Genomic DNA, 14,248 nt, shown 5'->3' with positions numbered 1-14,248 from the left:
GGGATAGAGTGGAAATTTTTTACAGATGGTATTTCAAAACATATTAGTGACTCAAGTTAAGTTACAAAAAAAAAAAAAAAAAAAAGGCAAAGACTTTTTACTACAGAAGGATGTGAGCATGAGCTTTGAGCCATTTTTCATGTTAATAAAGAGGCTTGTTTTAAAAGTGATTGAAACTAGTTTTAGCATTTTTATATATATAAATCAATAAGGGTATTAGACATAATGGCATGTTTCTGGTATTGTTTGCCTGAGGAAAACCAGAAATAGCTCACTGAAATAGAAGGCCTCTTATTTTATGTGTGCAGCAGCTACTTTTGAAGAGTCTAATAATCTTAAATATAAGGGTTAATATTCTCTACAAGTAGAGTCATCTTGCTGCATATGTTAACTATGCATATATATTGTGCTATCAGTCATTGATTGACAGTTCTCAGGGCTTTCTACTATAAATATAAAAATAATTTGCTTAGAGAAAGGAGGAATTAAACCAAATAGAGCAAATGTGTTATAAAACAAAAGGCACAAACATGTGTTGGGTTTTTATGAGCAGAGCAATTAGTCACATTTGTACTGGCCTGGAATTTAAAAGAAAGGAAAAAGAATAAAAAACAAATCTGTGATTTTCAGGGAACCCTTGTCCATTGTGTGGAATTGAAAATTGATGGGGACCTTTAGCCTGCCTGTGTCCAGCTTGAAAGGGTTCTCTCTTTCGTAGAAATATTACAGGACAGAAATTCCTGTAAATTTGGTCTTTCCTTTAGGAAATGGGACAGTGAAGAGTCCTAAGGTATAAAAGACAGTTATTTTAGGAAGGTTGCTGCTGTTCTTCAGCCTGCAAATCCTACAGACATCAAATTCAATTGTCCAGCCTGGGAATGTGGGAAATTCCCATGACCAGATGTGTTCTGGAAAACTCATTGCTTTGTTTGTGGTTGACATGAAAGGACATTTTTCCTTGGTACAGGAGGTGTTTGAGGTTAGCTCAGATATTGGTTTCTTTCTGGTGAATGTAGGGGACTTCTTTCTTAGACTTTCGGATGCAAAATAAGGAAAAATATGTCAAGGAGCATGTGAAAAAGGCTGGTGGGAATTCCCACAGTATGGAGTAGATTTAAGATCTCACTTTATGAGAAAATGATAATCAGCATCACTGTATATAAGAAAATATGGAGAAAAGGTTATTTTAGTGGATTTCCAGACTTAGACTTTTAGACTTACAGCACCACCAAGAATTGCACTGTATCTTGTACCTGCAGTTCTCCAAACAAATTCAGGAAGAAGGTGTTGATTTTTCTGCTGTAGGATATTTCAAAATGGAGGCTGTTCCATAAGGACCACAGACTGTGAAGAAGGTATCTTCTGGTATCACCATAATTTTGAGGCTTTTTCTGAAAATGGCTCATTTCTCTTCTTACCTAATTTCTCAACACAATGTGCTGTTTTTCTCAGGGTGCATAGAGCATCAGTGTTCTGTACCACTGTTCTCTTGTTCACAGCTGTATTTATATTATGTGCTCTTAGGAAATGAATATATATTTGAATATATAATGAATATATAGGAAATTAATTTATATTATGTGTTCTTAGTAAATACTGACCCTGAGCTGCAAAACAGGGGGAGAAAGTAAGAGCAAGCCCTGAACTCAAGAATTTTCCATTTGGGTTTTTGGATAGGGCAGGAAAATCCACCCTCAACAGAAAGAGAATGTTGTGCCATAATACAGTTAACATCCTCTGCTGAGAAGGAGAATTAATTAGGAAGGAGTTGGAGCCTCTGGCTGACAGATTCATGATCCATGAAGCTAATCAGTTTTGTGGCCTGTCACTGCTCCTGCTGCAGACTGGTCAGCAGCTGGATCCCATGCTGGGCAACGAGACATTTGCAGCTTGTCACGTCTCCTCTGTTGTGCCAGTGTGGAAGAGGAAGGTAATGTTAGTTTATTTCTGCAGCTCAAAAGTTACTATTGCATCCAGCACTAGCTGTAAAGCCTCAGTGGGTTTCTGGAGAAAGAAATCAGGCACTGAGCTAGACACTAAATTTAGTGATTTAGCTGTGGTAAATCGTCTGTGCCTATAGGAGTCACAGTAACATTTAGGTGCTAAAAGGTAACCATGTAGGTAAGATTAGTCTGAGCCTTTGGTTTAACAGGGCTCAAAATACATATTGACCTAATGATTAAAAGTAGTATTTGTTAGCATTAAAGAGAAAGAGTTCAATAATCTTTTAAAATATTTATCTTTGTCCTTTCATTGATCGTGTACCAAATAAGGAGCTGTTCCAACTTGTTCTCCTGCTGTGGATATAAAACATGAACACAGATCATTCTGAAGCTTTCAAGGTACAGAGCATGTAGGAGTAGGGTTTTTTTGGTTTTTTTTTTCTTTTTGCCAGAACTGCAGATGTTTCTTCATGCCCAGGAATTTCATCAAGTTTGTGAAGGAGAGAAACCTTCAGTCATCTCCATCCCAGTAGTTCATTGGAAAAACATATCTTGTATTAAACACTTTAAAGATTCATGAAGCAGCTTTAATTTTGTTTGCATTTCTTCCTGAAGGGTAAAGCTGTCAGAAATCTCTAAATGCATTGCTTAATCCATTTCCAAACTCAGTATATTAAGGTCTGTGAGCAAAACTCATTTTTGGAGTTTAGCAAGTTTGTAGACAGGAAAAAAAAGGGCAGGGGAAATAGAGCAGGGAAGATTTTCCTCTTTTTTTTTTTTTTTTGGCAATGCACTGAACTACCTGCATGGCTGCAGTGACAGTCCTTCACGAAAAATAGTGCAACCCAAATGGACTGTAAGAGCAGCCTGATAAATAGAGGACTTCACATGTTTCTCTTGGATCAGATACAAATAGAGTAAATACATCTATCAGGGAATGAAGGTTCAGACAGAAAAAAATTTCCTTCCCTTTAATGCCTCCAAGCTTACAAGGTTGCCATGAGCAGGTTCATGTGCAGCTGAGTACCTTTTGTTTTCTCATGTCCCAGTTTCTGATCTATGCCCTTTTTATGTTAGACATGATTTTTTTCCCCAAGTTTCTGATCTGCCAACCAAAGAGCTTTTCCCGTTTTCTTGTGCCTGCAAGATAGTTCTCACAGTTGGGCTCAGGAAGCTGGCTGGGAAATGTTCATTTAAGAAGCCAGTTCAATGTAAGGGAATGAATGAGTGAAAATCATCTCTAGAATAGAGAAAATTATTTGAAAGGAAATACGTCTGGGTTGCCAGCCAAGCTCTGCAGTAGCAAATACAGAATGAGAACACTCAAAGACCTTTCCTAAGACAACAGCAGGATGCCCCAGGTTTGCTGCTTGGCATGTTGTATGAAAGGTGCCTGCAAGGCTGTTTCACATATCAGGTCTAATCCATCCTCAGCAGGCCCATGGAATTGATTAGCCATGGCATTGTCAGCCTTTGCTGGAATCCCTAGTCCTGCAGACATCCAGCAGTGTGTCCCTGCCCAGATACCTGTGTGCCCTGGAGACCTGGGCTCCTCTGCTGGTTGTACTCTGTGGGACCTGCTGACAGCTCTGAATGCTGATTTAAAATCACAGGAATATTAAATGTAAGCTGTGCCTGCCCAGCTCAGACCATCTTTAGTTACCACACAAGTCAAATGTACACTCAATTCTTCCCAAACTCAGGTGTGCTGGATGTTAACGAGGCCAGGTTTCAGCTGTCAGTTGCTGAAATTGTTCTTCTTCACACAGTTCACAGTGTGGTCAGACCTGGTGCAGAGAAGTGGAGACTGTGGTGGGATCCAGCTCCCTTCCCTGGCAGAGCATTGGGAGCTTGAAACACTCAGGCACTGCGCAGCATCAGGGCTAAAAAAGGGATGATTTCCAAATTTCTTACTACAGTTCTGTTGGCAGTAAGGCTGAAGGATTATAAATGTGTGCCTTGCTAGTGCATTTTGTACACTTTGAGCTCTTCCCATTCTGGTAATTTTCTTCTCAAAAGAAATAATCAAAGTGGGTAGTCTTGTGCTAAGCTGCCCCATCATTAGCTCATAGCTTTCTTGCCTGATGATTTCCTCTGTGTCCAGGCTGCTGCTCCAGCCATTTTCTGCAAGGATGCCCTTTGGCTCCTTGGAAGTCAACAGGCTTTTTACAGCCTTTCCTTTTCTCTCATAATGAACTGTCCCCTGCTGCTGCCTTGCTCCAGGGCCAGTCCAGGGCTGCTGCAAGGAGGACTCTGTCACTCTTTGTGTCCCTTGCTTACAGGCACCACTGGCTGACCCACTGCAGTGCACTTGTCAGCCTCTGGCTGAGGTGACAGCCATGGGTGTGCTTTGGCAGTGCCAGGCTTGCTAATGTCACTGTTTGGCTAGGAGTGTCAAACTCTGGTTAGAGTTTCTTGGAATGAAGGAAGTATTAACTGTAAATTGCTGTGGCTGGTGTCTAATTAGAGAACAGTTTGGGAAGAACTCGGGCAACAATCCAGCAAACCACTTAAGCACCCACTGATTTTTAAGGAAAGACAACTTAACTGGGATTGCTCATGCTCTCAAACATCATCAGAAGTGTTTGGTAGTGGACCAGTAATTTCTCCTGACTACCTCAGCACATCAATCTCATTTTGTGAAGTGACCTAAGGAGTTGAGAGTTCAAGGTTGACTTGAAATCTGCAGGAAATAAACCCTTAAATCACTGCTGTGCTTTGGAAAGTGCTCAGCTGAACAGCTGCTTTTGCTGTTCTTCATCCTCACTGCAATAAATAAATTTATGACAGCTTTTAAACTACTGCTAAATTCTGAGGTTTGCTTTTTCCCATCTAGGTGTTCTTGTTGCAGTGGCACTACCAAAGATATTCCAATATATATTGTTTGGAGTGCTGTTTCCAAATGCAGTCAAAATGCATTTTTTCAATTATGTCCGAAGAGAAAAGAAGGGAAGAACTAACAGACAAAAGGTTGCAGTGAGAAGTGGCAGGCATGACTTCATCCAGGTGGAATAAGAAATTCAAACCAGCTTTTTATCTGAAGCAGTCCCTGATGCCCTACAGTGTAAGTAATCACTGAGAACTAAGGCATGAAAAGTCTTGTGAACCAGCGGAGTGAACCATTGTCTTATTGTCCCACGGAGCCACACCTGGGACAATAATGCATTGATTTAATGTGATGAAGAACAAATAAATCAAAAATTAGGAGGTTATGGTTTAGGTGTGCTGTTTTAAAGCTAGAATTAGATATTTTTTTTCTCAGAATGAAAGTGGGAGGATGGCAGAAAAGTACAGGAATTAGTCCCACTTGTAGTTACCCTATCAGTCTGACCAGGAACACGTGGCTGTGTGTCCAGGTGTTTCAGATCACTTGCCAGTAAAACAAATACTTTTTACTCAGCAATGTTCAGCAAAATTCCTAATTCTCTGAGATCCTGTAGTATTTCAGTGGTTCCCTGTCTGTTCCTAGGTAACTTTGGTCCACACATGCCTCTGTATTTTGGGCATTAGTGGTGGTCCCACCTTTCCTTTAATTGCTTGTCCCTTCTGTAGTAAGTGCTGCTTTGAGTGACCTCTCCTTCTTTCTGTAATTCCTCCTCCTGTGCTACAGCCTCATGTTTTGTCTCCAGATAATGCTTCATGAAGGCTGACCTAGAACAGAGACTGGACAGAGCTAAAGAATAAAGTACGGGTTAATTAAAAGGCTTCCATGGATCCACCTTGGGCAGCACCAGAGCCCAGCCAGGGCTGCACCCAAGATGAACCAAAATGGTCCCAAAATGCACGACCGCTCACGGGGTCTCTCACTTTTATAAGTTCTGGTCCATTTGCATATTGGAGTTAATTGTCCAATTCCAGCTTTAGCCCATGAAGTCCCACCCTGCTTGTTTTTCTCTCTTCAGCCCACGTTGTTGATGCTCTTGGGCCTGAGATTTGGATCATTTGTCCTTGGTCCCCAGCTAGAGAAGGAATTGTTTTGTCTCCCTGCTCTGTGAAGAGAGCTCACCATCCCCTAAGATGAAGCTCAGACCCACACACTAAAGCAGCACAGAATCTGTAAAATAGAAAAGCTAAAACTTGAGGCATCACAGATGGGTTTCACACTTTCCTTCCCTCCCTCCTTTCCTGCCAGCTCTGAGTGCTGCTGTAGGATCCCACAAGGAGGGATAGCCTGGGGTGGGCTCCCTCCTCTGCCTCACCTGCACCAGCAGTGCACCCACTCCCTGGGGACTGGTCTGATTTCCTGAGGTGCAATTTGGGATGTGTTGATACAAGTGAGACTCCAGAGAAAACTGCTGTCAGGTAAAAGATGTCCCTCATGACAGGAAATCTTGCAAGGTCCATGTTTTTAGCTGATGGCTCTTTCCTGTTACTGAAGTATTCCTTATGCACTTCTTTTATACATCGGTGTGCTCAAGAGGAAAATTGCATTCAAAAAAGCAATTCAAAAATGAGGGCTGTGTCAGAACATTCACACCTCCTGAAAACCTCTCTCCTCGTTCCAGGCGTATTTTCAGGCTGTGTAAGAATGCTGCTTAGCCAGGAGTTTTACACAGTGGTCCTCTGTGTGGCACAGGCCACCAGCAGGCTGCCAGTAAGTAGCTATGGTAGCACTGGAATCAATGATGAGTGCTCAGGTCTCTGAGCAAATAGTGCTGGGATCAGGAATTATGAATAATTACACTTTACTAGAATTCATAACTGACTTGCAGAGGTTACTCAGCAGTCAAGCATTTGTCACCTGCCCTATCCCCACGACTGCTGATAGTGGGAAAAAAAGTGATTGTTATGCCAAAGTAATGAGCATAGAGGTCAGAAAGTTTGATAAGAGCAGAAGTCATTTTCTGTTATATCATTAGCAGTATTTTAGAGAGCAAGTTCAGCAATTGCTATGGTAATTCTGAATGTCTTTTTGACTGTGAGAACAGGTAGGTAGTTTTGAAAGTTAGCCTTTTTGCTAATGGGAGAGAATCCCACTAAAATAAGGCAGTGTGGTGTTACAGAGGGGCATGGGCCGAGGACTTGGGAAGCAGGAGCTCTGCTCTGTGCTGTGCAACTTCTCCAGGCCTCAGTTTTTCTTCTCAAAATGGTCTGTGGTAAAATATATGTATCAGTGAGCAGCACAAAAGGAAATTGTGAATGAGGATGTAGCAGCCTAGCAAGGCAACATCTCAGAGGGAGCAGACCTGTTTGCAGATAATTCAGCAAGTGCAGGCCTGTACAACAACCACCATGTGTTTGTTCTTGCTGCACAAACTGTGCAGTCAGGAGTGGTGGCAAGTGCTCTCCCTATGGGCAAATGAGCTTGAGCCAATGCTGGTTTTAAAGCTCTGATGCAGCTGTGAGATAGCAGCAGAGCTGCTGCTGGCTCCCCATGGAGCACAGCCTGGGTGTGGCATTGTAGGCCTTCTCCAGGTTGTTTTTGAGCAGAGACATTGATAGTCCTTTGGTATTCAAGAGATGCTTTTAATTTCACAGGGAATGAGAGGTGCTACAAATCTGTGTGCGTGCACACACCCTGTGTTTTATGCTGGACTGATGGAGAGGGTGCTGCTCCTAACCAGGCTGATTCTTTTGAGCTTCTACCACATCTTTCCTTGGGATTAGAATGATGCCTCATGAAGGCTGACCTAGAACAGAGACTGGACAGAGCTAAAGAATAAAGCAGGGATTTATTAAAAGGCCTCCATGGATCCACCTTGGACAGCACAAGAGCCCAGCCAGGGCTACACCCAAGATGAACCAAAATGGTCCCAAAATGCACGACCTCTCACGGGGTCTCTCACTTTTATAAGTTCTGGTCCATTTGCATATTGGAGTTAATTGTCCAATTCCAGCTTTAGTCCATGAAGTCCCACCCTTCTTGTTTTTCTCTCTTCAGCCCACGTTGTTGATGCTCTTGGGCCTGAGATTTGGATCATTTGTCCTTGGTCCCCAGCTAGAGACGGAATTGTTTTGTCTCCCTGCTTGTGAAGAGAGCTCACCATCCCCTAAGATGAAGCTCAGACCCACACACTAAAGCAGTACAGAATCTGGAAAATATAAAAGCTAAAACCTGAGGCAACAAGAAAGGACAAAGTCTGCAAATTCCTACACAGATGGAGAGCAAGGAAAGGAGGATGCTCCTCAGTCTGTTTTGCCTGCAAGTGGCTGCTTGGGTTTTAATTGTGACTTTCCTCTCTCCAGGTGCAAGCAGATGACCTACCCAGAGGACCTGCCCCAGATCTCTGTGGTGTTTATATTTGTGAACGAGGCTCTCTCTGTCATCCTGCGCTCGGTGCACAGCGTGGTGAACCACACCCCATCCCACCTGCTCAAGGAGATCATCCTGGTGGATGACAACAGTGACAATGGTGAGCTTTTGCCACTTTGCCTCTAAGCACGGTGCCCTGCGTGATTTCTGGGTGTGAAATGTAAATGTGTTTGTTGATGAGAGGGTTCATTGAGCCATTTGCACAAAGCTGTGAGAAAATATTGACTATTTGTATAACAAATAAACATTATGTGTGAAAAGCCTGTTGGTTTCATTGAAATCATAACAGAATGGGTGGCATTTATGTAGGCAACCTTAATAGGACACTTTTCTCCAAATCCAGAGGAATATCATCATCAATAGAATAAAAGTTAAATTCTACTGCCAAGGAAAAGCGAGGCTACAGATTCTCCTTAAAGATAGTTTCCACTCTTTTATATGGCAGCACATTGTTTCTTCATTATTTAATCCAAAATCCAAATATTGGTGAGCATATAGGATGCTATTATCAGCATGTTTCACAATGTAGTCATTCTCAGGATCCAAGGGACTAGTGTTGTCATGTTTAAGTTTGTACATTACACTTGCAGAACTGATTCATCTTCTGAAATCATATTTATTTCCAATAAGCCTAAAATTTAGCATTTCCTCCTCAGATCAACAGCTCTAAGTTCTTTCAGTTTTACATTGCTCTTACTCTTCGAGATCCCCGAAGAGAAGGGAGAGCTGAGAGAAGAGATAACTCAAATGAAAATAAATTCCAAAACCTATAGATTTAAGAAAATGTTTATGCAATTCAGATTTCAATTATGGCAGTGTAACCTGTGGAGTAATTATGTGAGACTGCAAAGTGTCTGAGTCAAGGCAATCCTGAGGAGAATTGAACTCATCATTTCTCAGTGAACTCTTATATGGCTTTTCTCTGCCACTCGTCTAAATAACTGGAGATTTATCAACTCTTTGATTCTAATGATAATGATTCTACTGTCTAATATAGATCAGAAAAATGAGGCTCCTAATGTCCTGGAAGCTTCTACTAGTTTTTCTGAGAAATATATTTAGGCAAAAGCCACTTTATGAATAAGTTTCAGTGTAAATGAATTACCAAACTACATTGATTTAAAAAAAAAATAGAGAGACCATTTTGGTAATTTGCCTGTTTATAAGCCTCTTGAAATGAAGCTGAAAAAGGGTGAATGAGTTCTCCTCCATCTGTGATTGAATGCCTGAAAATGAACAAAAGAGAAGTCTATTTAAGATCTTCAATATCCATTTAGTTAAAAAGGAAAGAAGCCTGGTATTGAAGAATCTTAATTATATTTAAGGGAAAATCCTGAAAATTAAGGGAAATTAATTGTGATCTGAATTACATCTTGACCCAAATCCGTTGAGGTTATTTTTCTAATTCCTACTGAACAGCATAAATCAGAAAAAATAAATCACCAGATTGACATGTTACACTTGTTTATTGTCAGAATTGCTCTTCCAGAGGCTGGTTGTAACCTAATGCAAACCATCAGAGAATCAGAATTGTAATTTTTTAAAAATACATAGACAAACTCCCTCTTCAACACTATACTCAAATCCATCAGGCCATATTAAATTTGGGCAAGTCTGTGGCGTGTGGGGAATTTCTCTGGGCTGAAACCCCTGGAGCTGCTCCATGCCTCAGCTGCAGTACTGGCTTTGTATCTGTGAGACTCACCAAGGGTTTGGGAATATTTAAGGATTCCTCTCCCTCTCTGCTGCAGAATAAACCACAGCACTGCAGGGCCTTTCTCATTCTAAATGTCTGTGTGGGTTTTATCTGTGCCTGCAGTTGAGCTGAAGTTTAACCTGGACCAGTATGTGCATAAGAGGTACCCGGGCCTGGTGAAGATTGTGCGCAACAACAAACGGGAGGGGCTGATCCGAGCCAGGATCCAGGGCTGGAAAGCAGCAACCTCTCCTGTGGTCGGCTTCTTCGATGCCCACGTGGAGTTCAACATTGGCTGGTGAGTGCTGGCTGTGCCCAGAGGCACGGTGGCACTGGGACAGGGCTGAGGAAGGGCTGTGCTCAGCTGCTGGGATCACATCAGCCAGCACTCCTGAGCTGTGCTCCTGACTATTGCAGCATTGCTGGCAGGCTCCTGCAGGGGCTGCAAGACCCGTAAAAAAGCTGCTGTGCCTGGTCTAGCACGGCTCTGTGGAGAGAGAAGTAATGGGAACCGCAATGGGTGTGAAATCCCAAAGCAGTCAGATGGGGAGACACCATTAAGGAGGCTCTGGGCTGGAGGATTTCAAGTGCTTCTTTTACCTCCTTGTCATTTTCTATAATTTCTTCTTAGAAACTTGAATACCAATCTGATTTCCTCATAAATTTCCTTGCATTTACATTTGAGGGAAACATTAAATTATTGCCTGCATTCTTTTATAATAGGGCTTGAAATTAGCATGCCTTTCCTCATCCCCTTTTGGTTTAATGGGCCAGAACTGCATTTGGAATAAACCTTTGCAGCACCACTTGGTGGCCAACATTTAGCATTACTGGAATTTGGGACTGTGGGAGCTGATCTGTACCATCAGCTGCAAAAGGACTTCTGGGACCTTTGGCATGTAAAACATGCATTTTCCAAAGATAGGCTGGTATTTGATAATGATGATGCAGAGTTATGGTGGAAATTATTATGCTCTGCAATTCTGGGAGATATCCTCAAATTAAAACTAAAAATAGCTGTACTTACAACTAGAGAGAAACTTAATTGCAAAGGAGTAGAGTGTTTATTTTTATATGTTCATGAATATCTTTATAAAATGGAAGATGCAATAAAATAAGTCTTGTAGTGCACCTGCTTTATGTTCATCCCATTTTTTTTCCTTAGGACTATGTTAGACTGTAATAGCAGCTGTAGTAATTTTCTAGAAGCTTAAGAGCTGGTTTAATATATTTATTTGCTTTTAAAGGAAGTAGTTCTTTCAATTTTTTTCAAATATTAATTTAGGGTAATATCAGCTATGGGGCAGGATCAGGGACTGGGAAGAGCATGCTCTGGGTGCTGTCCCCAGTGCCTGTCCTGCCCAAGCTGGGGAGGATTTTCTGGGGCTTGAGGAGAATTTTGTTATCATTTTATAAGGACATTGAGATCTGACTGATGTACTGTACCCAGGGAAAATCAGCAATGGTGTCAGTTAGCAGGAAAGGGCTTTGTGGTTGCTTTGGGGTTTGTTAGGGTTTGGGTTTTTTTACTGTACTGCTTTGCATTAATGTCAGAAAGGGTTGAGATCAGCATAGCAAGAACCTGGAATGCTCAGTAAATGAGTGTGTATGCCCAAGATAAAAGGTTTGTGTTTTCTGCCCCCTGCCTGGTGCACCCTCCTTCCAGCAGAGCTCTCAGGTCTCAGGTGCTCAGCTGAGCCAGGCTCTGCCCCTGCTGTGGGGCACTCGGTGATCAACGGGGACAGAAACGTGCTCCAGGAGCCTCCTGTGCCCCCTCATTTCAGAGCTGCAGCTGTGGGCTCAGAGTGCTCCCTGCTGTGCTTCTCCTCTTGTTCCACTCAACCTTTGTGGCTGCTCAGAGCCATCTCAAACCCTGCTCCACCCAGCTCCTCCTGGTTTTAGTTCTGCTCACCTGTGCACATGTGGTTGCCTGTCATCTCCATTTTCATCTCAACTCCTTTGACTGGGAGGAACTGAAGTCCTTCCATCTGGACTACTCTATTTTTTTCCCACCAGGTTAGCACTGCCCCCACTCCACAGCCCTATAAACTCAGGAATCAGCTGGGAGTCTCTTGTTAAAGCTCTGCTGTTCTATTCTCCCACTAAGTTGCACCTTGCATGAATATTTCCCCCCATTTTCAATGCTTATTTATGTATTCAGAGGCCACATGGATTGCTCCCACTAAAAGCTGTCTATGGATTATTTGTGAAGCAATTAAAAAGAAGCCAATTCCTTTACCACAGAAAAGAGCATTTAGCTTTCTGTTTGGTTTGTGTTCCATCTATAAGTCAAGTGCCTGCAGTGCAATTTAGTTTCCCAATCTATGGCTGCTTTACCTGCCTAATCAGTTGGCAGATTAATTCATAAAGAATCAAAGAAGGACTTCATCACTTTCTCATGAAATATGCAGGACTGACAACAAAAATAACTTCTTTAAACAATAGTGGCCCATTTACAGGTGGCTTTTTGCCTGATATCATACTATAGCATTTTATGGGCTCTCACAGCATTGCTCTCCAGGGACACTTCTTCTAAACTAAATTACAATCTGGTAGGATATAAAAAAAATACTCTGCAACCTGGCAGGTCAAATTAGCTATTGAATTATTTATTTTGCTGTGCTTAATTGCTGCTTTTTGGCTTCTCAGGTGTAGAAATATGTTATCTCAGAGCAGTGATTTTCGACTGACCTGTTCCCCTTAAGGCTTTTGATAGTGTGAGCCAATACAGCTGCTGTGAGAGTGGGAGTGGAGAGGACTGCCTGAAAGGGAGGCCATTGCTATTAATTCTCAAATGGAATTTTAAATCACAGTTACAGGCTAATGTATGTGTACATTTCATATCTAAAATTCTACTTCTCCTGTTGGAATAGAAGCTGGTCTGATTTTAATGGTTACTTGATGTCAGTGGGAGTCAGCAACCCAGCAGAACCAAGAGGGAGGAAAAACTGCTGTGCTTTCCTCTCTGAGGGTGTAGTTCATCTTGTTTAGTTCAGTTTTCCTTCAGTCCTCTGAAGATTAGAGCATTCCTGCTCTGACTTTTGGGTTAGGTCCACCCAGCATGCCTGAAGGCAGCCCCTGAGAGCAGACTAGCACATCCTGGATGCTGATTGTGTTGCAGAACATGCAGAGCATTGTATAAACTCCTGTCTTTGAGAGATGGGAAATAATAAAGTGACAAGGAGAAGAGACCTTCCCTACATTATGTCTGGGAGCAGGAAAGAGATTACAGAGATAGGGTGTTAATTCTCTGGGTGAGAAAAAGGACACATTGAGTGAAGGAGAGCAGAAATCAGTACCTGAAAGGCAGAAACCACAATATATTAGCAGCCATAAAGAGGGTGCTAGGAGCCATAAAAGAAGACATAATGATAGAGTATTATAGTTGCAGTCTATCTTAGGAATTGCTTTTGCTCCTATCACAGAGGTATTATCAGGGCACTGAATGGAGTTATGCAGTCCTGCAGTAATTAAAATTTTGCCAGACAAAGGGTGAGTTTCAATAAGGAAGCAGTGAAGTAAGAGGATTTAATCAAAAGATTTCAACATACCAGCCAGACAGAGCCTGACATGAGAAAGAGAACATGAAATATAAGTTGAGAATGTAACAGATTGTGTCACACACATCCCATCTTTATGGATTATCCCTGAAGTTGACAGTGTTTTAAAAATATACAAAACTGGTGTTTTAATAAACTAAGAAGAGCTAGAGATCAAGATCCCCAGGCCTGTGGATGTTACTTTGCAGATGCCACTTTATACTGTAAGGTGTAATGCAGTTTGTTGTGGTGGCCATGAGCAATGGATTCTCAAAAAGGTGTGTAAAGGAGAAAGGAAGTTGATTTCCTCCTAATCTTCTACTGACTTTGGTTATCCCGAGTACTCTGTAACAGAGATGTGGTTGTGCTGTCCTGGGACAAAGCCACAGGGTGTGTGTCCCCCTGAGAGCTCCCCGGTAACATTTTCATGCCATGTACTGGAAGCCAATCTCTACCTGCAGGTAAACTCCCTGTCCTCCCTTTTCGAGCTCAGGTGGCTCTTTGGGGACATGACGAGGTCCAGGTGGCTCTTTCCTTCTAAATGAGAGAAGTGGTGAAGGTGAAATTACCTTTGCAGTCCTTCTCCTGGGCAGTCTCCCCCTCTGGAGCGTTCAAGCACATCACTCCTGCTCAGGACATGGCTTACAGCAGCATCCCTGGGCTGAGGCTGACCTGAGAAACCCAAATGAAAAGGGAAGGACTTAAGGGAATTATTCCTCATCCAAAGCCTTAGGATCACTCTGGTAACTTAATGGAATACATGTTGTAGATAGCAAAAGCAATATAGTCTGAGTGGAGCGTGCAACAGAAGCCATGT

The 14,248-nt window shown here is 42.2% G+C and overlaps 1 protein-coding gene across 11 annotated transcripts in view; it reads left to right on the top strand.

The window, feature by feature from the left end:
* Nucleotides 1–14,248, top strand: part of GALNT9 (polypeptide N-acetylgalactosaminyltransferase 9) — a 132,322-nt gene that overhangs the window by 37,712 nt on the left and 80,362 nt on the right. For 7 of the 11 annotated variants that reach the window (XR_008434039.1, XR_008434041.1, XM_053959536.1 and 4 more), the window contains 2 exons: nt 8,130–8,296; nt 10,016–10,190. Coding sequence is in view for 9 of the 11 variants with exons in the window: in XM_053959536.1 (XP_053815511.1) it covers nt 8,130–8,296; nt 10,016–10,190 (342 nt within the window). In the remaining 2 variants the exon portion in view is untranslated. Of the gene's footprint in view, nt 1–1,677; nt 1,931–4,779; nt 5,008–6,176; nt 6,246–8,129; nt 8,297–10,015; nt 10,191–14,248 lie in introns of those variants that run through there. The other 4 variants (XM_053959541.1, XM_053959540.1, XM_053959543.1 and 1 more) reach the window with 3 other exon arrangements.

This window comes from Vidua chalybeata, chromosome 18 (genome assembly GCF_026979565.1).
Source record: "Vidua chalybeata isolate OUT-0048 chromosome 18, bVidCha1 merged haplotype, whole genome shotgun sequence".
NCBI classification, from domain to species: Eukaryota; Metazoa; Chordata; class Aves; order Passeriformes; family Viduidae; genus Vidua; species Vidua chalybeata.
This window is presented reverse-complemented; position numbering and strand designations above follow the sequence as displayed.